This window comes from Adelges cooleyi, unplaced genomic scaffold (assembly GCF_023614345.1).
Source record: "Adelges cooleyi isolate 19-005CV unplaced genomic scaffold, UGA_ACOO_1.1 ACOO_flye_CR_arks_rails_tigmint_CR_PRNA_376, whole genome shotgun sequence".
Classification (NCBI taxonomy): domain Eukaryota; kingdom Metazoa; phylum Arthropoda; class Insecta; order Hemiptera; family Adelgidae; genus Adelges; species Adelges cooleyi.
In genome coordinates, this window is record NW_026096053.1 from 6429351 (window position 1) to 6454166 (window position 24816).

Genomic DNA, 24816 nt, shown 5'->3' on the forward strand with positions numbered 1-24816 from the left:
AGAATATTTTGTTTTAATGTGTACAATTATTGGCCGATTCTGGAAAATATATTTCAATTTGGAAAATGTATTTGTATTTTTAAATACATCGATCAAAATGTTTAATGTAATCGGTTGTTGCTGTTTTGGGTTCATCACTCGAATGATTTGTACTTTTGACGGATTTATTTCCTAAAAATTGCCTTTTATCTTACTAATTTTAAATTAGTTTGTTGGAATATTGTTTTTTGATGCTCATCAATTAATCAAATTTCAAATTTCATTAGACGGCTTTAAATATAATTCTAATTTTAATTGTTCAATTTAAATTGAATTTATAAGTGTATCTCCATTACTATAACTTTGAATTTATTTAAAAAAAATTTTTAATAAACTATAAATAACATAAAACAGACAATTTATATTGATCTGGGTATGGTGATCCGAGAATTACGTTAGCTATGAGGACATCTTGTTAATTTTATGAACGTCTTCGATTGTCTTAGCGTTCTTTAATTTTATATGCTATCATGCTATCAATTTTATGCAGCTATCATGTTGTCAGAACAGAACAGTCAGTAGTGGTCATTCTATTAATTATTTGAACCACGTTATGATAAAGTATACTTGAAACCAAGAGGAAAATGATTGACGCTATGATATTCATGACCAATACTTGATATTTAATTACTTGTTCGGGATGATAGTCGGTCATCACGTATGAGTATATTTTTTCAGGTGTGGTCAGCTTGAAAGCCAATGATACCGTCATGACCCTTAAGGCTGTGGACTTTTCGCCGAGCACTAATTCGATATCAAGCAGTTTATACAAATTAATGTATTTAAGTTAAACTGGTCATGGTCATATCTCGAGTCGCCGATTTCCAGTTTATCAAGAAATTCATCTTCGAATCGCACGTATTCCAATAGCACTTTTCTCATACTATTTACTTTACACGACAAATGATTACTTATTGAACTTATTGGCATTGCCCAAGAGGAAAGCTCAGCTTACCATGACATCAAAACTTAGAGTATAACAATGCTCGATCATGTACGCCTCCGCCTGTTTCATTATGTAAATGTGAGTTTGAGTGAGCTTGTCGATTGCCGAGTTGATGGATTTGCTATGATCCATATTCATAAAGTAATCATGTCGTTATGCAAGTATAAATGTATAAATGTGTAGACAATAATAATGCTGTAAAATGTTTGTTTGTAGGTACATTGATTTTTTTTTAAGTAAAAAATGGGGGTTAAAAAGTCCTGCACAAATTGTTTATAGGAATTCAGCTGTTGTGTTTTCACATATTTCAATAAACACTCGTTAAGCTTTATCATTCGGTTAGTATCAAAACTTTCGTTGTTTTCTATGCTCCAATTAACCCCTTGGTCCGAATCGCCACATTTATCCACTAAAAATTTAGCACCCATAATGAAATGGTAAATTTTACTTGAATAAGCACAATAATACAACACGGTAAACACTATTGTGCGGTCTATTAATTGTCGGTCCTAAGCACGCTACTTTGTAGTTAAAATTCGTTTAATAATGTATACTATTGTGTTAATCGATACAATTAAAAAAGAAACAAGTTGCCGCGAGAACGTTATTATGATAATATTGCTGTATGATCATGATTCAGTTACATATTTTAAGCGAAACGTAGTTACATATATTCCCTAAACCTTAAGTTAAGTTTATTTTTATATGAAAACCCTGCAAGATAATCATAGACGTGATGAATGGATTGACGATAAATTATCATTTTTATACTCTTCTCGTCTGCCAACCGCAGCAATTTAATCCTATGCGTTACTGAACATCATCAAATGAAAGCGATATTTTTTTTAATGAAATCTTACGCTTAGTAAAACGCGGAATAATAAAAAATATTACGGCAACCGTAGATGAAAAAAAAAACAGAAGAATCGTGGAAGTATTTCGAAGGCGGAAAGTTTCCATTAGGCGAAAACATAATCATTATATCGCTGCTCATAATATACCTATAGTGTGCTTGTGTGTGTGAATGTATATAAATCATACTCGTAGTTGTTTTTGTTTTCTGTTTGGCGTTTGCGATAACCGAAAGAAAATCGTCTATTACAATTTTTGACACAACTGACCGAGGTTTTCTGGTACGACATGGGGCATATGAAAAAATAATAGAATGAAGCCGTCACGCATTCTTATCGCGAAAAAACCGGGGGCCAAAATAATTGAATAAGTATATTATACAAAACGAGCAGGCTGTGGTCAACAGCTGCCAGAAGGTGCCAAAAGCCGTGTACATCCTAAGTTTTACCGTTCACGTTTTATAGCTGTCGGATAACGATTGTAATTTTCGAACCGATGACTTTGAGAAAATGGAGATATAAATATATAAACGAATAATTATATTTATTTTTTTTCCCAAGCAATGCAAATTCTTGGACTTGCTGATATTAGCGGATTCGAAAATAACACCAAGGGCTTTTGTCGCTGTCCGCGATGTCAGTAGTCTTTGAACACAGAACACAAGTATTACAAATAGCGATAAAGCTTGAAACGTTTGGCGTGCCAGTGTTAGATACGTTAAGACGTACTGACAGACATTTACACTGATACATTTATTAGTGATGGGTAATTAATTTGACTCCCCTTTAAATTGTACAATACTTTTTATTGCTATATTTAACAAAGTCCTCAGTTCTAATATTTAAATACGAATAGAAAATTATGACAAATTTTCAGTTGATCAGAATTACGTAACGAAAACGGACCGGTGAGTTACCGGCTTGTTATTTATGACGTTTGGCTATCTTACAAACTATAAGTTTCGTAATATATTATGTACCTACCTAAGTAAACAAGTTACAGGTACAATAGTCAATGCTTATTTTTAGGCATATAGGTTCAGCGTCCACTAACAGACCAAGTCGTGGGGTAATCGCCCTTGGCGCGTTTGAGCTAGTTGGTTCAATCATTTTTCAAAACACTTTTTTGAGCATGGCTTATTTTTAGGTAATTATAGCGGACTAAATTGCATAATTACCCGGGCGGACATTAGACGGTCCCTATAATATAGATATATTATTACTTTTATAATTAGGAAATTATTGAATTTGCGATTTATATTTAGACCCATTTCGAGACTTATCTAGTGAAACATTTTTTAAATAAATGTTTTAAAATATGGTTAAATATATTGTTTTATATGCTGTCCAGTGTCCACCAGAATAAAACGGTGATTTTCATTATTAAAAACACAATGAAGAGTATACATTTTCTCAATAGGTGAGCGCAAAGCACTTTATAAATAATTACGTTTTAACAGAAGACATACATTAACGTTATCAATCAATTCAGGTTTTTAAAAATGTATGTATAAATATAAAAAGAGAATCCGACCACGCGAATAAAAATTCGCCAACGCTGCAGATGCGCACGGACAAGCGCCAAACTACTTCCGACGGCGCGTCTTAAAATCCCACCATCTATCCGTAATGTACACCATGTGTGTCAGAACATAATTTGACATTTCTAGGTCGAAAAATACCATTTTATTTTGATTAAACTGTTTAAATAGCGTGTTTACAAAGGTTTGCACAGCACAGCAGCTCGCTGAAGTTTTTGAGTCCGCTACCTAATGCCAAAATGTTCGTGCAATGTGGTATACATCATAATATATCGTTTAGCTTAACTCAAACTTCAGAGGCATTTAACGATGTATAGTGTAAAAACATACAAAGTTTAAAACACACAAAAGCGATTTTCAGTAACAATTGTACTTTCAAAAAAATTATGGTAGAGTGTAGAACTAGAACTTGAAAAATATTTGCAGAGGACAAAAATAAAAAAGATACGATTAAATTATTTAAACAGCTGATTTAGGTACATACCTAATTGGTCGGACAAAAAAATTATATACTTTAAAACTATTACAACGGTATCGTTTGATAAATTCATGTTATATATAAAAATTTAGAAGATTATCGTGGTTTTAGCAAGTTCGGACTTGCAAAAAATAAAATTAACTGGTGAGAACGGCCATAAATCGTACAGTTTCGAGCGTACAAAATAAAACAGTCAAGCAACAAGATATAAACATATGGTATGTGGTTTAATAAAAAACTTTGAATTCGACCTCCGAAACATATCTTTAGAACAAATGGCGAGAAATATATTATATTTTGCACACCTAATATTATACAGTAGGTATGTTAGTATGTATTGTTTTTTAGCGATTAGGCTGTACAGGCACGGCGACAACGTCAATCCTATTTGAAGCTTGAAGGCGATACAAAAAGCCAGCTACAAGTATACTATGCACAATTAGTACTTCATGCTGAAATTGTATTATCAAAGAGGCTTTTTTCTTTGCGCGTCCTTGAAAGTTATTTGTTCAAAAGAAACTTCCTGGACGATGTTTAGGAGTCAATACGTTATTTCTACACTTACGGACGACAGGCTCGTATAATATGATATCAATGTATTTTATCCTTGGCGTTTGTAAAGCATACAATGACTAAACGAAAAAAACGCTCTAACCCGTACAATGCTAATATATGTAGGTATATAATATATTGTTGACGTGTGTCAAAAAAACAGAAGGCAATTATTAAACATTTTTTTGTCTCCGGCAAAACAATTACACACATTCGACTTATCAGCTGTTATATACACAACTGGCGCTAGACTATATTTAAAAAAAAAAAGCATCCCGTACACGTAATTTTAATAATAGATTTCTAATAATTGGTGAGAGAAACCGATTTTACCATAAGCTCCGTTATAAAATGTCACCCGGCAGGCGTAGTTTTTTTTTTAATTACTTTCTTTTGAGTTTTGCCAATATTACAATAAAAGTCAATCGATACCTCTTTAATTTTGTAGCTAGTCCTCCGGGTTATCGTGCGGTGCACTTCGCCCTCGTAAATTTCCTCGACGCTTCCCATGGTGGTGTTGTTTATAGAACTTTTACGTTTATGTAGGTAGCGAAAATGCCAAACGACGGGTAAAAAAATTGTAAAAAAAAAACTCGTTCGCAAGTTAAATAGAATAGTATTATAACGTTGAATGACAATACTTAAGAATGAAAAGCCCGAGTTAATCACACTCGCGAGCACCGACAATCGTCCGAGTTGATTTATACGTTGAAGAACAAATTTTTTTTTCCACGGTCTGCAGTGGTAGCTAAGTGCTAGCACATCAGTTGGCGCGATATGGTACGTCGGGGCAGTGAGCGCGCGCTTTAGCGAACAACGTCCAGTCCCTTAAAATCTATTTATACACCACACATACGGGAAAGAAAATAACGCAGGCACGGCCGATAAAACCAACACGCGACGTCTTCCTTTTCTTTCGTTGACGCCATTTATTATATTTTTTCCTCAATGTAGTTTCTAATTCTATTCACGTTGTTATCGACATTGTAAGAGCGCCGTTTATTTTTTTTCTCCCCTCGACTACCGCCGGGGTCTTTTTTGTCTCCCGAGCGACTTTCAAGGTTATGGCCGCTCCCGTACGTCACAAACGACGAAGACGTTTCGTTAAAGCCTTAAAAATAACAACAGGAAAACGCGATTATTGTTTTGGATTTTTTTTTTGTTGTTTTTTATATAATGATAATCGTTTATACAAATAAAATAAATAATAATAATTTTTATCGATTCACGGATTAGGGAAAAGTAACTAATAAATAAAAAAAAAAAAAAAACATTGTCATTAATATTATTATTACAAGATAAAATATAACAACATCCCGGTAGACGACAAGTTTCTTTTTATAACTCGTTTCATAACTCATACACGCGCATTTCTGTACAACAATATGTTATTATTATTATTATTACTACATTTAAAATAATAGCAAAATCGCCTGTTAAAAAAATATATATATATAAGTATAAATTACAACAATAATGATATTAATGATAATAATAATAATAATAATAATAATAATAGATAAGTAAATATGATAATAAAATTAATTAAATTGAAATATTGTACAAAATTTATACTCGTATTATAAAATGATTCCTTTTAGTTTTGTAGTTGTAAAGACAATTTTCCATATCTCTTAGTTATGAAATGTTTTAGTTGTATGCGAAATAATATTTAAAAGCTCATTGATTTAAATAATAGTCTTATACAAACTTACAAATAGAAATGCTAAGTACACATACATTGTTAAAAAAATATATTTTGGGTAGTTAATACCCACTTAACAGAAATATAATAAGTTTTAATTTAAATTACTGTTGTAACAAATGTGAGAAATATTTATGTTTATAAACGACAATTTCAGACAGTCCAAATAACATGTCTATTTATAAAACATTGGTTAAAACATATACCATTTTATTTTTATTCATTTAACTACAGTAAAAATTAAACAATAATTAGGTATGATTACAAAAACATCATAAAATGTATGAAGGTTTCAAACATAATTCATTCAGCCTCTTATCAATGACAAAATTTGAAATTTTATTTTATTGTACTAAAGGCATTTATTAAAATTATCCCAATAAAATATAATTAATTAACCCCCCAAAATTTAAATATATCACAACTATACTTGAAAAACTTCAAAAAAATTATAAAATATTGGTCTATTACTGAAGCATTTATATACTTATATAAATAGTATATTATTTTTTGTCTTAGGAATTTGTGTTTCCTGCACAATATTAATAACAGCAGCAATATTACTAAGATAAAAATGTATAAATATATATATATATAAGTACTAAAATGATGAATGTTGATGGTTAGAAATGCTTATAGATATTATAATAAGCCTAATATTATTTTCCTTAAAAAAACTTGTACGCAGTAATTTTTTAATGTTGTACAAATGTGGAACGTTAAGGTTTATATTATAGTTGAGGAAGGGACTTTTTATGATCCTGCAACTGTGACTGAAGCGTTGAAAGTTCTGATGGTCGGAAAACTCCTTTTTCAGTTATTATTCCAGTTATTAGTCGTGCAGGTGTTACATCAAATGCTGGATTCCAACACGTTACACCTATAATAATTTAGCTATAATTCTTGCATTAACTGTATATATATAAGAAGCAAAAATAAGTGGCCACTTGCTTTCCATAAATATAATATTATTATTTTAAAAACCTTGTTTTTTTTTTTTTTTTTTTAGTAAGACGTCTTAATTTTGTTTAAAAAATAATGATATATTTAATCAGAGTAACGTACATAAAATAGTATTTTAATAAAGTTTATTGTAACATGAACCACAGATTTACAAATAAATGTAATTTGATTTAAAATTGCCATGCAATTTTCAAATTTATTTATTTATTAATGATTTCATATTAGATTTTATACTAGATGATTTTATAATACTTTAATAGAGTAATTTTTTTGATTATTAATTTACTTTATTATAAATCAGTATACTTTAGTTAGAGGTATTTTTGAAAAAATATGTTTACCTGGTGAAGCTATTCTTATATTATTAATATGTGTCATTTCCACCTGAGGTCGTTCTTCAATTATAATACTATCACCAGTGTTTACATTAAAATCAATAGAAGTTAATGGTGCAGCTACATAGAATGGAACATCGTGGTGCTTGGCAACTACAGCAATCTATGAACATAGAATACAATTAATTACAAAACATTAGTTAGATGTGTTTGAAACAAAATAAATTTAAGTGTCTTAATTTGTTTTTACATACTTAAGAATTATAGCTAAATGTATTAATACGTAAACAAGTATATTATGCTAAAAATACATACTTGATATGTTCCAATTTTGTTAGCTGTATCTCCATTAGCTGCGACTCTATCAGCACCAACAACTACAGCACTAATCTGAGCAGACTTCATTAGGTATGCAACTGTGCTGTCACAAACAAGAGTTGATGGTATTTTATCATGAACTAATTCATAAGCTGTCAACCTAGCACCTTGGTTGTATGGTCTGGTTTCCGTAAAATAACAATTTTCTAAAAACAAAACACTTTCATCAACAAATAACTAGGTCCTATGTTTAAAACTAATTTTTACAACATATAAATTGTTAGAAAAAAATATATTTATAAAATTATTTACCAAGTCGTGAAGCAGAATGTAAACATCGTACAACACCTAACGCTGTACCGAAATATGCAGTAGCCAATGAACCAGTGTTGCAATGGGTTAATACACGAACTTGTTCACCATCTGATACGCTACTTAAAATAGCTTTAGCTCCAAATTCCCCAATTGATCTATTATCTGATATATCTTTTTCTAACATTGCTTCTATAGCTGCAACAAATCTAAAAAACAAAAATATTTTGTATTTGTTGAAAAAATAATTTTATTTAAATAGATTTGTTATTTAAAACACACCTGGCTTGCATTTCTTGTGCTGAAATGGTATCATCATTGTCTAAAGAATTTATATAAGATATTAAATGGTCGGCTGCTTGTTTCATATTTACAGCTGTGGGACGTGCAGATATTAAATAATTTAATTTCCCCTCGACTTCTCGTCTCAATGCTTTCTTTTTTTCAAATTCTTCTTTCGAAATTTCTACAGCTAAACTTAAACAGCCAACAATTGCAATAGCAGGAGCACCTCGGACCTAAACCAGGAATAAATTAACATAGTATAAATTATATTATTAAAAAAAGTTAATACATAAATATAAGCTACTGTAAAGTTTAAAATAGGAGAATTTGAAAAAACTTATCTGGATTATACCAAAAATTAAGAATAAATAAATAATTTAGATAATGTTTAAAGAAATGATGGATGCTGTGTTAAGAGAAGTAGTATTAATTTTGCAGTAATTACTATGAAGCAAAAGTTAATTGGAAATAAGTGAGGGAAATTTAAAAATAAATTATATGTTAAATATACAACCATACATAATTACTATTGTTATTTATAGATATTTGAAATTGAATGTTTTTACAAAATGTAATTCATAAAGTAATAATATTATAACGCTATCATAAACAATTTTTAATTATAACCTTGTATTTTTTTTATTTAAGTTAATTTTAGCCAATATTTTTTAATCTGAAATAATATAAATAAATATGTAAGTATAGTAATAAGAAACTTAAGTAGTTTATGTAAAAAATAGACGTATCTAGGTATATAAAAAATTACAAAAAAAAAATGTGAATTACTGATGAGGCATTTTATACTTACATATGTTATTTGCATTAGGAGAATTTATAATCGGGCTTGCATTTTTTTTTATTAATTTGTACAATTCTTGGTACTTGTAAACTAAATCGGCAACTACTACATTTCTGTACATAGGATTATGAAATTACATTTGGCTACATTCCAAGGATATAAAAAAATACATATATATATATTTTTTTAATGATTTGGGACAATATAGTAATGAATCAGTTACATTAGCTAATAACAGATACATACCTGTTGTGTATTTTTTATTTTTAAATCATTTTTCTAAGTTAATTTTTTTTTTTTACAAAAGGGAAAACAGTGTATAATATAAGTAAACAAATTTAAATTAAATAATTGGACAATTTTTATATTAGTATATTATTAAGACTATGTAACTAAAAATAATTATTTTCTATTGAGAAATTAATAGATATTTAACAAATACACAAGAAAAAATATTAAATATTTTATAAGGTACCTAATATAAATTAGAGGAATATTTCAATTTACAATTTAATTTTAAGCATTGCAGTTGTTGCACATAACCTATTAACTTTTTATCCAATTTTATTTAATTAATTATTAAACAGACTAAAAAAAAAGTATTGAATTACTTATTGAAATGATCTTGCATAATATTTGTAAAATATATCCATAACTCATGAGTAGGAGGTAATGAAGTAACAATAATCCTTTTATATCAATGTAGGATAAATTATATTCATAGACAAGTTGTAGAAAGCTTTTTTTATCAAACATTTTATAATTTTATCATAAAAAATAAAACCTAATATATATATGTTGATAAAACATTTATGTATAAAAATTTAATTTTTCATAGATAAATAAAACACTTAAGTTTGGATGCTATAAACATTTAATAGTTCATAAATTTAATGGTAGCAATAAAATCCATATTACAAAACATGTCAAAATTCAAAATATTATGATTATCAATGAAATTCAATGGCTTTTGCACCCAAGGGATTTAAGTAACAAAATAAGATTTTTTTTAAAAATGTCAAAACAAGTTTTAACATCAAATATTTGATAAAAATATTTAATTAAAAAAATAACCTGTGTGTTATTTAAGATAAATAAGTCAACTTAATCACCTAGGAGTATAATTTGGAAATTTTGGGAGAAATAATATATTGACATTTGCAATTTGAGAAGATAGGAAGTTTGACTTTTATGAGCAAGTGATCTAATACAGTATACACTGTAACTGTGATTTTTAGCATACAAATGGCCTATAATTCGGAGTCCATCTTGGATTAGATGACCAAATGTACATAATCAAATACAACCACATGCCATTAGCTATTTACACAGTAACACTAGTCATACTGATTAAACAGTATACACATTTATCGAATGAGTACAGCTCGGCATTACGGTAATTTGCCCGTCGTCTCTTACCTGCATCTTATTGATAACCTTCCATCCGTCCTCGACGCCTAAAATGGGTATGTATTTGGACTCCTTGGGTAAAAGCAGTTGATCCAACACTTCCAACGTGCCGTTCTCGTATCTGATGGCTTGTAGGGTCATAGTAGGGTCTGCGAGCCGGTTGTGAGGCGTCGTGTTTGGAAGGTGAGTCGGAGGTTTTGGACGGTTCACGAATGTGGATTCCGTAGAAACCAGCAATCGCCGGGTGGATGATGTCCGTTCCGTTTTGAAGTCGACGGTACAACACAGTAATTGCTATACACGAGACTCGCACACAAACATAAACACTCAACAGCTGCTGATTCTCGATGTGTTATCTACTGTTATCAGGAAGTGTGGCTTTTCAAAGGTATCGGCATCGGGCGCGCACCAATGTCTATTGTGCGCGTGCAAACCGAGCAATACGATTGGCCGCCGGACGCCGCCGTCTCGTGTGTAATGTGTATTTTACCCGTACGGATGCCGCAAATTGATAACACCGATGATGTAAAACTCCAAATTAATTGTGAAATTTTTCCAATCGGCTTAAATTATGTTCTTATCAGTTATCAATACTGCAGAGTGCAGTGCGTCTTCGATTAATACTGGCTACTGCTACATAAGAGTTTTATTTTTACAATTTGCACAACACGCATAATAATATATTATCCGATGATTATAAATATTGCAAGTCTGGTTTGAGGAAAAACACGTGACACGTATGCCCTACCTAACGCGGTAAACAATATAGTTTAGGTTCTACTTTAAATATTTTCGTTTTTAATCTGGTACTGTTCCAAATAGTGAGTTATCTATGAAACATAATATTATGGAGGGTGTAACTTGCATCGATTTGATCAATTATTGTCCTTGGATATTTACCTGAAAAATATTTTATTGGCACTCGAATGATCGGGCTTTGTATCAACCGTTTCGTAATAGAGTAATAGACATTCGGTGTTGTGTCGTTCCTGAGCACAGACCACTTAACTGTAATTCATTTTTTAAAGGACTTACAAGTATAATAATTACGTCACAGACCACAATGCTCTCTCAAGTCCTCTGTCCATTCGAAATAGGAATACATTTTTCACGTGAAATACATTTTGGCAGAGATTTAATTGTATAATTTTACCGATCCAAATTCCAAAAAAAATCATTCCTCGTTATCGCTATGCAATGTATATTTTAATGCGAATTTTCCTCAGATTTTTTTCTAGATAAGCCCCAATACATGAAATATGAGTTAGGTGCTTAAATAATTTTGTTTTTAATTCATAAATCAATGTCAACAAAATACAGTTTTTATAATACATATGTAGATAAGCACGGTGAAGATCTACAATCTACATGACGATTTTGAAGATCTCTTTAAGGCTATCTTTGCGACTTAAAGTATAGCTTATAAACTTCCAGATAAACCAGTACTCTAACTGATAAAGTAGACATACAATTAATCCAACTTAAAAAGTACTTGTAACTTTTTGACATTTAATTCTTAGTAAAAGTAATTTATGACTTTTGATTACTAAGTTTTACAATCCTCATTAATTGTATGACAGTTACTTCTTGAAAGAATTTTCCTTTACATTGAAATTTGAATTTGAATTTTAATAAAATAATTATAATCTACAGTGGATAAAATTAAAAACTTATTAAAATGGCACCTAAAATAAATGTTGTTAAAAATAGAAATGTATACAAGAACTAGAACCATTTCTTAAAAATATTTCCTAGATTCTAGCTTCTAGTTTGAAAATGATAATTTATAATACAAAACATGAGTGAGGTATGCAGTATGCTTAACTAAAGTGTTTTTTTTATAAACTAAATACAGTCTTACTAGTAAAAAAATTACCTTCTCATGGTTAAATGTTATATGTATATAATATGAATTATGTAAATGGTCAAGGTTGTCATCTTAGTGACATACATTTCTGTAATTAGTTCATTTGTACCTATTTCATTTTGTTCTCATTGATGTTACACCTATAATATCAGTTTGTAAAATATTTTAAACAAAATTAATTGTTATAGGTACATATAGCTGTTTTATTCTTTTAAACAAATATCTAATTTCTCCAACATGGAAACACATGAAGAATTTTATAATACTCACCCGCCACCCCTAAATTATGAAAATGATATTACTAAAGTTGAAAATTTTGTGCGCTGCCACAAAAACGAAAAAATTGTTTTAATTACTGTAAGTATGATATGTTTTGAATCTTTAATTTAACACTAGATATTAGACAAAAATTGAACTTATAACAAACGTATTAATGTCCCCTGATAGACTAAATTTTTTACTTTATTTTATCCATAACTTTAAAAAAGTTTTTTTTAAATGTTGAATTATAATTTATTACATTGTATTATTAAACATATTATAAAATTGTTATTGTAATAGTTATGTACATAAAAACTGTTTGGTGTTTGCAATGTTATATAAATAAATACATATATTTAATTAAGGTATTTTTAAAGAACATTCTAACAAACACTTGTAATACACACAAAACATTGTTGTGACATTCATAATATTATTATAGAGGTTAGGTAGTCTATTTTATAGTAAAAAATTTATTACAAGTGTCAAATCCAATTGTTCTTTAATATCAATTAGAGTTTACATTTTTTTATCTTTTTAAAATTAATGTTTTACACAAAATATTTATAAAAATGTATTTACGTCAGTAGACAGTGTATGAAATTAAAATAATATAATATAGTACTATATGATTTTAGTCTGGAGGGACAACTGTTCCAATTGAACAAAATACAGTTAGATTTGTGGACAACTTCAGCGCAGGAACTCGAGGATCCGCTTCTGCCGAGTATTTTCTTGATGCTGGATATGCAGTCATATTTATATATAGGTTTGTAACCTAATGTTATTATATTTCTATGGTATTTAGAAAAGTATACATATTATTTAAAAAATGAAGTTTTAGGCTTTAACCAAGTGAATACCAAAATATTTTATATGAAGATCACACAGAAAAAGAAAATAAGTACATGTTTTTAAACTAAATATTTTTGAAGCTACGTATTTTTTTAAAGAAATTATTATTAAAAAGTTACAAAATAATTTAAAATAAAGTTACTGCAATTTGAAATAATTGCGTCTTTTGATACTACGAAATTGGATAAATTACCTATTTTCTTTTTATATACCTATAAATTACATATAATGTTATACTCTTTAGTGTATTTACAACAAGGTTAGGTGTTTGGTAATCTCCCAGGCTTTTTTTTTAATTGTATGTTATATTGCTAAAAGCTAAACTAATAATTCAATCAAATATATTATAATTTGTTTTAGATCAAAATCTTTGGAGCCATTTGTTCGACATTTTGTTAATGATTCGTTATTGGATAAACTCGAAATTAAAAATAACAAATCAATACAAGGCATGTAATGTGTATTACACTTGTCAATTTTTTTTGTATGAAAATTACTTAAATAAAGTTTCATTAGTAATATCTATGTAACATTTATAAATTTCAGTTAAAGAAGATAAAGTTGAAAAGTTGTTACCTTTGTTGAAGAAATACAAAGATGCCAAAGCGTCAAATAAGTTCATCTCCATTCCTTTTACGACATTAATTGATTATATGTGGTTGCTCAGAGGCAGTTGTATGCTTTTAGATAGTAAATATTGTTTAATATATTTAGCGGCTGCGGTTTCAGATTTTTATATACCCCCCAGTGAAATGGTGAGTAATTTTATTACATCAGTTATGATTTATGAATGTCATGTGTCATGAATTCACTAAATCTGTGCTACAGCTAATAGATTAGGTGACGTCGGCAATTACAATTTTTTTTGTCTTGTTATCAGTAATGATCCTGTTTATAACATTTTACAACTAATGTTTTAGGCTGAACATAAATTACAGTCTAAAGATGGTCCTCCAGTCATGACTTTACATTTAGTACCCAAAGTAATGAAAGCTGTTACCCATAATTGGTCACGTCAAGCATACATCGTTTCATTTAAATTAGAGACTGACAGTATGCTTCTAGAAACTAAAAGCAAGGATGCACTTCATAAATATAAGCATCAAGTAGGAGGAATTATATATATATTTATATATCTGTATACAATTTATTTGTACTGACAATTCCAAAATCGCCCAGATATATAGTGTTTAAAACGTTCATAAAAAAAGATGAAGTCATTCCAAATTTATTTTTTCCGAAATTAACGCGTGCATATTCTTACAAGAATGAATTTTATAGAAAATAATTAATTAAATCAAATAAACAAGTATTTTAGAGCTTTTATCATTGTTAATGAACATGTCCAAAAGCTCATTGTCTGTACAAATAAAAGTTATTAATTCTTATACGTGCCATAGTATAATTGTGTACCCACTACTCAAGCAGAATCATTTATTTTTCAGTTAGTTATTGGAAATTTGCTTCATTCAAGAAAATATAATGTCAAGTTGATTTCTCCAAATGATATTGAAGATATTTTAGTAACCGATACAAATAAAAAAAATGGAATTGAAATTGAAAAAATTATTGTTAACAAAATTAAAACAAAACACGATGAGTTCATAAATAATATTTAACATATTATCAATTTAAAGACATAATGACAAAATGTCTTTAGCTATTTATTCTAAAAAAAATTGTTGGTATTTTTCATAGTATTATTAGTTTTGTGGTGCGTGTAAAAGATAATCTGTTTATAATTTATAAAGTTGTAAAAAAAAATTAGTTTAATTTCATGCAATTATGGACGTGGTAATACAAGACATAATGCGTTGGTTGTAAATATATTTATAACAATACATTGTTTCTAAACATTTAGAAATATACTTCCTAAATATAAACTTAATTATAATTTGAATTTTATGAACTATTTTCGTATACAAAAACCTGTATTTCATGATTATAAAGTACAAACATGTAATATTTAAGTTTATATTAAATAAATTTGTATTTAAAAATAAAATACAATCAGCTCACAAAATAAAATCGAATAAATAATTAATGCTAACTAATTGTAAATAGACAATAGGAATGAAAAAGATTATCAAAAGCATTAATTTACAGACAGACATTGAGCACCTTCTTGATCAGCATTGGAATCTAAATTGTCAACTGGCGATATTCTATAGACATTTACTGAATGTTTGCTATTATCAAATTTACAGCTTATGTGAAAGCCACCAATTAAAAATGTATAAAATTGATTACTGTAGCGCTCACGCACATAGACAGACCTCGGGTCTTCTTTTAAAATATTTACAATTGTTGGCTCAATATCATTTGTATTTAATCCATCCAAAAATTCTCTAGCTCTTGATGAGAATTCTACTGTTAACTCTTGAGTTAAAGGTTCTGTAATCCATTGAGGGACACGTACCTATATTAAAGTAGTAAAAATAATATTTTATATGAACATTATTCAAAACTTAAATATTTATGTAAAATACCTTTGAATGTAGAGGAGAGAGAGGCATATTGTCGTAACAGGTAGTTTCTTCTCCGTCCGGATCTTCTCGATTCGCAGTTAATGGATCTAAAAGGATTTGATGTGAACCATTATCGACCAACGATATAGATTGGTTAAACGATCTCAACATCATTGGTGCATCGTAATGTGGTATATATGGTTTGATATCAATTACCGGTGTTCCGTCTATCATGTCTACACCAGAAAAGTACACGGAGTTCCCTAATAGTTAACAGTAGAAGATAAAGACAAAGTAAAATCGAATCCAATGCCAAAATAGTCTGAAGTTACCTTCCACTTTATCAATTTGCACTAATGATAAACCAATGGGAGAAGGTCGATGTGGAGATCTAGTACCAAGTACGCCAGTTTTCAAACCATTTAATCTAGGAGGTGAAACTTTGGCATGGACATGAGTAGTTTCGTTTTTATGAAAGTGAAATAACACCCTGGAACAAATACTAAATTTAAATATGCCTTTCACAATTGGATAAAAAATGTATAATATATTTACCACATATGAGAAAAATCAGCAAGCCCTTCAAGAGCATGACTAGGATTTGTAAAGATTGTATTTAATATTGTAAGTTTTGCTTGTGCCAATGGACAAAGTCCCGGTTGGCGTGGTACACAACGGCGTTCTTTAAATTTTGTTTTTACTACTCCTATTACAGAAAACTCAATTTTATCAGAATCCTTTGGAGAGTGTTTAGTTGCAACAATCACATTTCTTTCATTTAGTTGCTTCTTTAACAACTCATTTTGTTTTCTGTGAAACAGTTATTTTAAATAAGTTACAATTACACATATTTATACATTTAGATATTACATAAATACTATTTTTTATTAAGGTAGGTATAGACTAAAATAATTTAAAAACTTATTATTCACTGCTAATTCTTGGGAGTTTAAAAATCAGAACCAACTTGAAACTTATGATACATTGAAACATGATTTTTAATGAATCTAATTAATGAGACTTCAAAACTGACTAATTTATGTTCTCTAACAAGTCCACTCAACCGTAACAGAGCAGAACAACTTGCAAGGATATTTTACTACATTTTAAAATAAACAGATAAGCCATCTTTAACCTTTTATTGATATAACTATGGCTAAAATTCATTTAAACGGAAAAGTTTTAGGTATGTCAGTAAACTTCTACCCTACACAGTACAGTGACCTCTTTTGAATGCATGTTTACCCCTCCCACCATTATTTTTTCCAATAAGATTATATGTATACAGTATACCTAAAGTAAAACTTATGGTAACAAAAAACCTTATAATATAAATAAAAAAATACCTTAGCGCATTGATTTGTGCTCGAGCTACGGATAATTGTTTAAGCCCTTCTCCTAGGTCTGAAACATCATCGCTAAGTGGTTCAATATCTGTAGTTATATCCATATTGAATATAAAACTGACAACAACACTAAATGGTTCCAACCTGCAAACAGTAAGTATAGATAGTATTCTGTATTCAAATTGTAATAAAATGTATTAATTTCAGTTACTTACCAACACTAAATGTTTTTAATGGTATGACTACGGTGGTTCGAAAAAAATTACTTAATTATTTATTGCTACTACAAAATTAGGAGTACAATATAATACAGAATATATAAAACTTAAATTAGTATGCTAAACTGGAAACTTAATGGATTTGAGTAAGTCCTACTTACAGACAATTTTGTTTGTCTGTTTAAGAGACACTTCGATCCTAACTATAGTCTATACAACAACTCGGTCAGTTTACTATGCCATGCTAAATTACAACTTGTTTACAAGTAATGAGTATATCTAACTGGCATAGCATAGCTGTAAACCACAGAACAGATAAATGTGTAAACTATAACAGCTCTATATCTATGGCAACAGTCAACGAACTATTATCATTTATCAACATCTTACATCGGGATAACACCACTTTTCCCAATGACCAGTTTCTTATCAGATCTTCTAATATAACTTAAAACCTGTAGCCTCTTTCTAGTGTAGTCTGCAGACTGCAAACCTAGGATATTTTTGGTTTAGCGGAGCGAACTGCAAAGTGTTAAGCTACGGCGCTGATTAAGCGAGTGCTCAGTGCTCAACAGTCAACCGTCAATGTCCGATGGCCGGTGAGCTGCCGTCCGTATCGGTACAAATTCGGCCCACTGAATACTGATAAGAAACTCGTCATAGATGTTGGTCATTTTGCAATTAGGAAAAGTGGTAGCAACCTAAGCCTTAGAATAAATCATAGACCTATAAAGAAATCTTGCTTTATAGGTCTATGGAATAAATATACTGTGGCTTTTAATCTATGCCTAAGATTAATCGATAATAATCTGAGGTAGGCGGCAACCATCTTACTATATAATTAGCTGTTATCGGGTTAAAGATATAATTTAATATTATTATATACGATTATCAAAAAATATTATAGAAGTGCAACCGACGGCCGGCATTGCAAATTTTATCTAATTAAGTTAATTCGTATTTCTGCATTATTGACATATGCAGTTTATAGATTGATTCTCTACTTCTATTTGTTGCGATAATACCTTGTAGGGAAAATAAGAGAGAGTAGATCGAGGTAGTTTGAGCTGACCGAGCATATTGAAAGAAGGGCAGAAAATTAAACTAGAAAACGGATAAGAGACTTCAGATTAGTAAAGGATTTAGGTTTAAGGTAGAAATGAGAAAGCTAAACAATGGGCGTATGTTTTAGTTTATAAAAAATAAATTCAAATAAAAAAAATTAACTTATTTGTTAGCTCCCCAACTTGTAAATTACGACACTAAAAGTATGACTAAAAAACATTTTATTTTTAGGTACTTAATTGGAATTAATGAGTAAGTTACGTTAACAACTTTGATTTAGCATAATTGGAATGTAGTCTGTAGGTATTAACTAATGTCTAATGCACTATTGTCCAGTCATATTATTTATTTAAAATACATTTATCATGATAATTGTTTTATAACAAATGCGACTATAACAATGTGTTTACTTCAGCCATTTTTGAGACAAACGTTAGTGCGTTACTACAACAATAGTTTAAATTTCAATACTAAATATATTAGTACTCGATTTCTTGACGTTAGTCGTTACTCTGTCTTGACTCTTGTCACTAATAATTGTGTTTTTAGGTTTAGGTAACTTCGACCCCGACATCATACAATAGATAATATTGAAACATCAGCTGACACCATAGTAACCGTTTATCTACTAAAATCTGAATTTACTCTTATCAGTTATCAATTAAAGTTAAAACAAACGCAGTTTTTACTTATTTGCACATTTTCTTTTGTCTCGAGTAATAATAGAAATTTCAATGAACCAATTCTTAATTTTTAATCTATTTGATATATTTTGGTAAATGCCAAATAGTAACTTTTAAGTATTTAAATACTTAATTTTTTTTGTAATAACCAATTTTTTATTTTGACGTGTATAGATTTTAAATCTGTACAAAAAAATTACAAATGGAAAATGGTAAGACAAAAAGTAAATATTAAAGCAACATGGGTTTCATGTTATAAAAACTTATAACAATTGTTTGATTAATTTTTGTTATGTTTGTGACATTAAAGATTGTTTGTTTATAATCCATTATCAAATTATAGGTAATTAACGATACTGTATTAACACTTCTTTTTTAGAATTGTATACATACTTAGTATGAACTTGTGATAGCTTATTTATAGTAAAGTTAAATAATAATTATTAGGTATAATGTATATTATATTAGTATAAAAAAAAAATACATTAATAAGTTAGTTATATATTTTAAAGAGTATATTATGTTATCAAAATTAATTGAGAAATATTTTATAGTATATTATACCATGAAAATCACATTTTAATGTTTAGATGAAATTCCAGTTAATTGGAGAGGAACTGAAAAGAGTTTGTTGCCGCGAAGCTTTGGAATGAAACTGTACCCATTACTTATACCTACCCCTCATCACACAATATTGTTTAAGGTAATTAATTGAATATAAATGTTGAAAGTAATTAAATTCTTGATTTTTTTGTAGATTCCGAAGGGAGCAGACAATATTTTAGAATCGTATCCAGAGAATTTTCATGACATCTGGGATGATAAACATGTTAAAATGCCATGTTCAAAGTTTAATTTACTTTTTGAAAAAGAAAATGTATGTATTTATAAAATATTATTATTAAATGAAAAAAATATTTTTATATTGTACATGAACACTTTTATTTTTATATAGAATCTTAAGAAAAATAGATGGGACATTATTGTAGACAGTTTATCGAAACCTATACTGACAAGTGAACAGTTTGAGGATGCTTTAAAGTCTTACAATCTTAAATACAAAGGAATATGGCGATTTCATTTATTGCACTCTTTTTTCGAGAATGTAAGTTTTAGTGACATAGTTAATTGTAATTTTGTAGTAGGTATTGTAATGTATATTTTTTTTTACATTCCATTTAGGTTTTAACTGAGGAAGAAACAGATGGATTTTTCGAAAAGTTACTACCTAAAATTATTAATTTGGCTCTAAAGTTGCCAATACTCATAACAAGTCCCATACCGCTATTAAAACAAAATAATAATCATTCCATTTCAATTAGTCAAATACAAATTGCTTGTTTATTAGCCAATGCTTTTTTGTGTACATTTCCACATAGAAATAATATTGGCGACCATTCTGAGTATAACACATATCCACATATTAATTTTAATGGGTAAATTAATTATAAATACCTTATATATTGTAAGTTATAACCCAGATAACTTTTTGAACAGATTGTTTCAGATGAGAGTAAAAAATTCTAATGATAAATATTTGTATGAAAAATTAAAATGTATAATCAACTATTTTAAGAAAGTTACCAATCCAAATTTTGGTAAAATAATTTATTATGATATTAAATTTTTAATCGACTTTTATTGTAAGAACTGTTTACAAAAATGTTTTATATCTTTTAAAGTTTGCAAAAGAGCCGTTACTTATTCAAGAAGATATTTAACTGAAAATGAATTGCCAACCTGGTTGAAATCAACTAATCCGTTAACAAGTCTACATATAGCATCTGATGGGACTATAGAAGACAATGGAGATGGAATGTATCAAATTGATTTTGCCAATAAGTAAGGTTAACATTCATACATGAACTATTGATAGTAATCTAAAAATCCTAATCTTAAAAAAAAAAAATTGCTATTTAGGCCACATAAAAACTGTATAAATAATAAATATTATTAGAATATAAAGCTGTGTGCCTAAGTTAAATGTTCTAATGAAAAAAAAAAAACTTAACTTTGGTTATAAATGGCTTTCGGATTTCAGTTTTCAATAAATCTGAAACCCACAAGGAATTTATCTTTTTGGTATTGTTTTATTTTTAAATTTTTATCAAAAATATTTTACTTAAATATCCAGCTAGATATTGTAAAAATATTTAATACTTATAATACATTTAAGTGGCTTAAATACGGTTTCTAATGTACATTTACATCTTACTTGTTATTGCTGTTTAATGTTTTTTGTTAATAAAGGCTGTTAAAAAAAAAAAAAAAACGGTTTCTTTTTTGTGAAAATCAGAATTTTCAGATTCCTACCATTCATGTAAACATACTTTAGATGAATTCATACTTTACATTACTTAAACATATATTCTATGTAATTATTTATTATGGTATAATTATCTACAGATTTATTGGTGGTGGAGTTCTCGGTTGGGGCTGTGTACAAGAAGAAATTCGTTTTCTGATATGTCCCGAATTACTAGTGTCTCAACTTTTTTCACAAAAAATGTTACCTACGGAGTCTATTATTATTACTGGTATGTGTTAGATTTTCATATTTATTATTTTATAACTATGAAGTTTCATTTTTCGGTTTCTTAGGCGCTGAGCGTTTTAATGACTACAGTGGTTACTCAAATTCATTTAAATGGGATGGAAATTACACCGACAACACTCCAATTGATGACAACTATCGACGATATTGCACTGTAGTAGCTATAGATGCTATTTATTTTCAAAATCCCCAAATGCAATTTGCTCCTAAAAATCTAAGACGAGAACTCAATAAGGTAAATTGTAACATACAAATTTTTTTAATGTTAGAATCAGGGGTGCGGTGTTAAAGCCTATTTGACTTATATCTGCAGTAATGTTCCAGGAAAAATAACATACTAAAATCTTATAAAAATTGTTTGTTTTTAAATAAATACTAAGGGGAGTCAAATAGGCATTAGTTTGGGTATCCTGATACATTGCCTAAAATTGTTGTTTTTATGTGTACATTATATTATTGTTTAGGCATACTCTGGGTTTTCTTGGGGTAACAAATCTGACTGTTCTGATGTGTCAATAGCCACTGGAAACTGGGGTTGTGGAGCGTTTCGCGGGGATTGTCATCTTAAATCATTGTTACAATTGTTAAGCGCTGCTGAAGCAAAACGAGATGTCGTATATTTTACTTTTGGCGAAACAAAATTGAGAGATTCCATTAACGACATGCATTCATTTTTAAGAAATAACAAAGTCACTGTAGGTCAGTATATCCGAAACGAGTTAGTTTTTTTAATGATATATATATATATATATATATGTATTATATTTAGTGACAATTTATAATTTGTTCTTAGGTGAAATTTGCCGAATTTTAATAAAATATAACGAGTATATGCAGAGTCATTCTAACTCTAATCTATTCGAATTCATCTACAGTACTGTAACCAACAGCGTTATTCAGGTAGGTGCGTAAAGTTGATTTTTTATAACATAATAATAGTTTTTTATTGGTCTTTATTTTTTAACTTGATGTCATTAAATTGTTAATATTTCAGAAGCCCTTAAATAAACAAATGTCACCTGCAGTTATTGATGACTGTAATCAACTTACCACTTTAAATATTGATGAATCAAATACAAGAACTTGTAGAAGTCCAACGATGATTGAAGCCACACCTGAAAAGATCTGTGATGAAGATATTGCCAATGTAAGTACAAGTGACAATTTAAATATAAAATTAGATGTTGTGAATACAATGGAAACAGATGTAAAGTTCTTACCAGTAAATCAGTTCAAATTGAAAAATGACAAGGATCGTAACTTATGTATTCAGCAACAAAAGAACAGCTGGATTCAACTGAATGATTCGAAAAAGGCTTTCCAGTCTGTACTTGAAAAACCTAATCAGTCGTTAAGTACACTAAAAAGAGAAAGAAATGAAGAAAATGGAAAAAAAAGAGCGAAGCGTAAAATATACGAATACTTTCAAAAAGCATCATAGTTCCTATTATTATTTTCCATCTTATACGGTTACAACTATTTAGATAGTATTGTAAATAATAATTTTGTATCAAATAAATGTATTTTAAATACTATTATATCCAGATTTTTTTTTTAATTTACTACCTAATTGAATTTTTGAAGAAAATTGTTTTTTCCCTAAAACAAAGTTTTGTTAAAAAATATAATGGTTTTTAACCATCTCAAAATATGTAAATCAAAGTTAATATAAATAATGTATTAAGGTATTATAAGTAATTATAATTATAATAATAGTTAAAATAATTAAAAGTCAATTTTAATGACTTCAGAAATTTGACACTCGGGTGCTAACGTTTTTCCGTCCCTCCACAAAAGTTATTTGACTTTTTCCACCTACCGAGTGCGCCGGTGACCACTTGTAATAACGGCCTCTCCGTTATTGTTATCCTTTCTGGCGCTTTCTAACTTATTTGTTACATTTTTGTTTTTAATTTGTTCACTTGTTGTAATCTCTGTTGGAACCAGTTGACATTGACTATTTAATCAAACATTTTTAGTTGTTAGATAAAATTACTCTTTTGTATTGGAATCTATAAAATAAGAGTGACTAAATAATTAAATGGTTCATTTATGGTTTGTTGATCTACATTCTCTGATGACATACTCAACATACTACAATACATTTAAATGAAAATTACACTTAGGGCTTTACACATAAAAGGACTTGCTTTCACAAGGAGTTGAACAAAAGTTAGTAAAAAAGAAAGCTGAGTTTAAACATGTTATCTTTTTAAATTTGTCACTAATAATAAATAGGTTTATTTATTATCCACAAATTACAAAACAATAAATATTTACAATTTACAATAATTGTTGCAAGCTTTAGAAGAACTATACTTATCAATTATGTTATCATACTCTAAACTTTTTTGATGTCTGATTCAAAATTTAATGTAGCAATACTGTTTAGTTGTTTATCGGTCATTCTCGAATGCAAGTAACTTTTAATGCACTAAATGATCGCTCTGAAGAGCAGTTTGAAATGGAACAATACATTCTTAGAGCAATATTTACATTAGGGTATATGTCTTCAAATCCTTCATTTTTAAGAGTTAGACACATTTATTTAATTGATTGATTAACAGTAGATGGACTATATAAAAATCTGATGCCACCAGGGGCGTTCGCCCCCTATACCCCCAAATACGTCACTGATTGACTTACATGACAAAAGTATTTAAAAAATTGAGTTTTGACATAAATAAGTCGCTAAAAAAAAGTTAAAATAAAAAGAGAAGCAATAATTAACAAAATTATACTCCCTTAATATTTGACTATCGCTGATAGACTCCATAACTCATGTGGAGTAATGAAAATAACCGTAATTGAACTATAACTTATTAAATGTATAATCAACAATCATCTTTATGTTTTGCAGCCGACTAAGTAATGAAATTTGAAAACGCTAAACATAAAATAACCTTGGATTTTTAAATCAACCTTGCACAGCTGATAAACTAGATTTCTAATTAGTGATAAGAAT

At 28.8% G+C, this 24816-nt stretch overlaps 5 protein-coding genes across 20 annotated transcripts in view; 2 read left to right on the forward strand and 3 right to left on the reverse strand.

Annotated features, from left to right (window-relative positions):
* LOC126841103 (tropomodulin) overlaps positions 1-5192 on the reverse strand; it is a 36099-nt gene extending 30907 nt beyond the window's left edge. For 2 of the 3 annotated variants that reach the window (XM_050577378.1, XM_050577380.1), the window contains exon 1: positions 4840-5191. In XM_050577378.1, the coding sequence (XP_050433335.1) occupies positions 4840-4917 (78 nt within the window). In that variant the 5' untranslated portion in view covers positions 4918-5191. Of the gene's footprint in view, positions 1-4839 lie in introns of all 3 variants that reach the window. The other variant, XM_050577377.1, reaches the window with a different exon arrangement.
* Positions 5193-5676: 484 nt separating this feature from the next.
* LOC126841104 (methylthioribose-1-phosphate isomerase) lies at positions 5677-10921 on the reverse strand. Of its 3 annotated transcripts, none has more exons than XM_050577385.1 (6): positions 10544-10921; positions 8323-8558; positions 8041-8249; positions 7726-7934; positions 7417-7573; positions 5677-6971 (listed from the first exon to the last, which is right to left on the reverse strand). In XM_050577385.1, exons 1-6 carry the CDS (start codon positions 10673-10675, stop codon positions 6844-6846), a joined length of 1071 nt encoding a protein of 356 aa, XP_050433342.1. In that variant the 5' UTR covers positions 10676-10921; the 3' UTR covers positions 5677-6843. The 3 variants fall into 3 exon arrangements, with proteins under 3 accessions (XP_050433342.1, XP_050433341.1, XP_050433343.1); XM_050577384.1 differs by having other exon boundaries at positions 5677-6992; positions 10544-10918; XM_050577386.1 differs by lacking the exon at positions 10544-10921 and adding an exon at positions 9134-9229 and having other exon boundaries at positions 5677-6992.
* Positions 10922-11044: 123 nt separating this feature from the next.
* LOC126841107 (uncharacterized) lies at positions 11045-15255 on the forward strand. Of its 5 annotated transcripts, none has more exons than XM_050577396.1 (7): positions 11045-11355; positions 12590-12758; positions 13301-13431; positions 13878-13966; positions 14064-14272; positions 14438-14623; positions 14963-15255. In XM_050577396.1, exons 2-7 carry the CDS (start codon positions 12639-12641, stop codon positions 15134-15136), a joined length of 909 nt encoding a protein of 302 aa, XP_050433353.1. In that variant the 5' UTR covers positions 11045-11355; positions 12590-12638; the 3' UTR covers positions 15137-15255. The 5 variants fall into 5 exon arrangements, with proteins under 5 accessions (XP_050433353.1, XP_050433351.1, XP_050433354.1 ...); XM_050577394.1 differs by having other exon boundaries at positions 11046-11290; positions 14963-15254; XM_050577397.1 differs by lacking the exon at positions 11045-11355 and adding an exon at positions 11381-11544.
* Positions 15256-15349: 94 nt separating this feature from the next.
* LOC126841106 (tRNA (adenine(37)-N6)-methyltransferase) lies at positions 15350-24743 on the reverse strand. 6 transcript variants are annotated; one of them, XM_050577389.1, is made up of 9 exons: positions 24498-24743; positions 23671-23808; positions 23072-23211; positions 22902-22976; positions 17332-17475; positions 16541-16795; positions 16318-16475; positions 16007-16248; positions 15356-15936 (listed from the first exon to the last, which is right to left on the reverse strand). In XM_050577389.1, exons 5-9 carry the CDS (start codon positions 17433-17435, stop codon positions 15613-15615), a joined length of 1083 nt encoding a protein of 360 aa, XP_050433346.1. In that variant the 5' UTR covers positions 17436-17475; positions 22902-22976; positions 23072-23211; positions 23671-23808; positions 24498-24743; the 3' UTR covers positions 15356-15612. The 6 variants fall into 6 exon arrangements, with proteins under 6 accessions (XP_050433349.1, XP_050433350.1, XP_050433346.1 ...); XM_050577388.1 differs by lacking the exon at positions 24498-24743 and having other exon boundaries at positions 22902-22966; positions 23671-24081; XM_050577393.1 differs by lacking the exons at positions 23072-23211; positions 24498-24743 and having other exon boundaries at positions 15353-15936; positions 22902-22966; positions 23671-23690.
* On the forward strand, positions 19280-23389 carry LOC126841099 (poly(ADP-ribose) glycohydrolase-like). Of its 3 annotated transcripts, XM_050577368.1 has the most exons (13): positions 19280-19521; positions 19888-20000; positions 20055-20174; positions 20253-20402; positions 20480-20733; positions 20795-20895; positions 20980-21139; positions 21704-21834; positions 21899-22086; positions 22316-22550; positions 22645-22751; positions 22846-22998; positions 23125-23389. In XM_050577368.1, the coding sequence occupies exons 1-13, from the start codon at positions 19500-19502 to the stop codon at positions 23290-23292; spliced, it is 1902 nt and encodes a 633-aa protein (XP_050433325.1). In that variant the 5' UTR covers positions 19280-19499; the 3' UTR covers positions 23293-23389. The 3 variants fall into 3 exon arrangements, with proteins under 3 accessions (XP_050433325.1, XP_050433323.1, XP_050433324.1); XM_050577366.1 differs by having other exon boundaries at positions 22846-23389; XM_050577367.1 differs by having other exon boundaries at positions 19280-19509; positions 22846-23389.
* Positions 24744-24816: the final 73 nt, after the last annotated feature.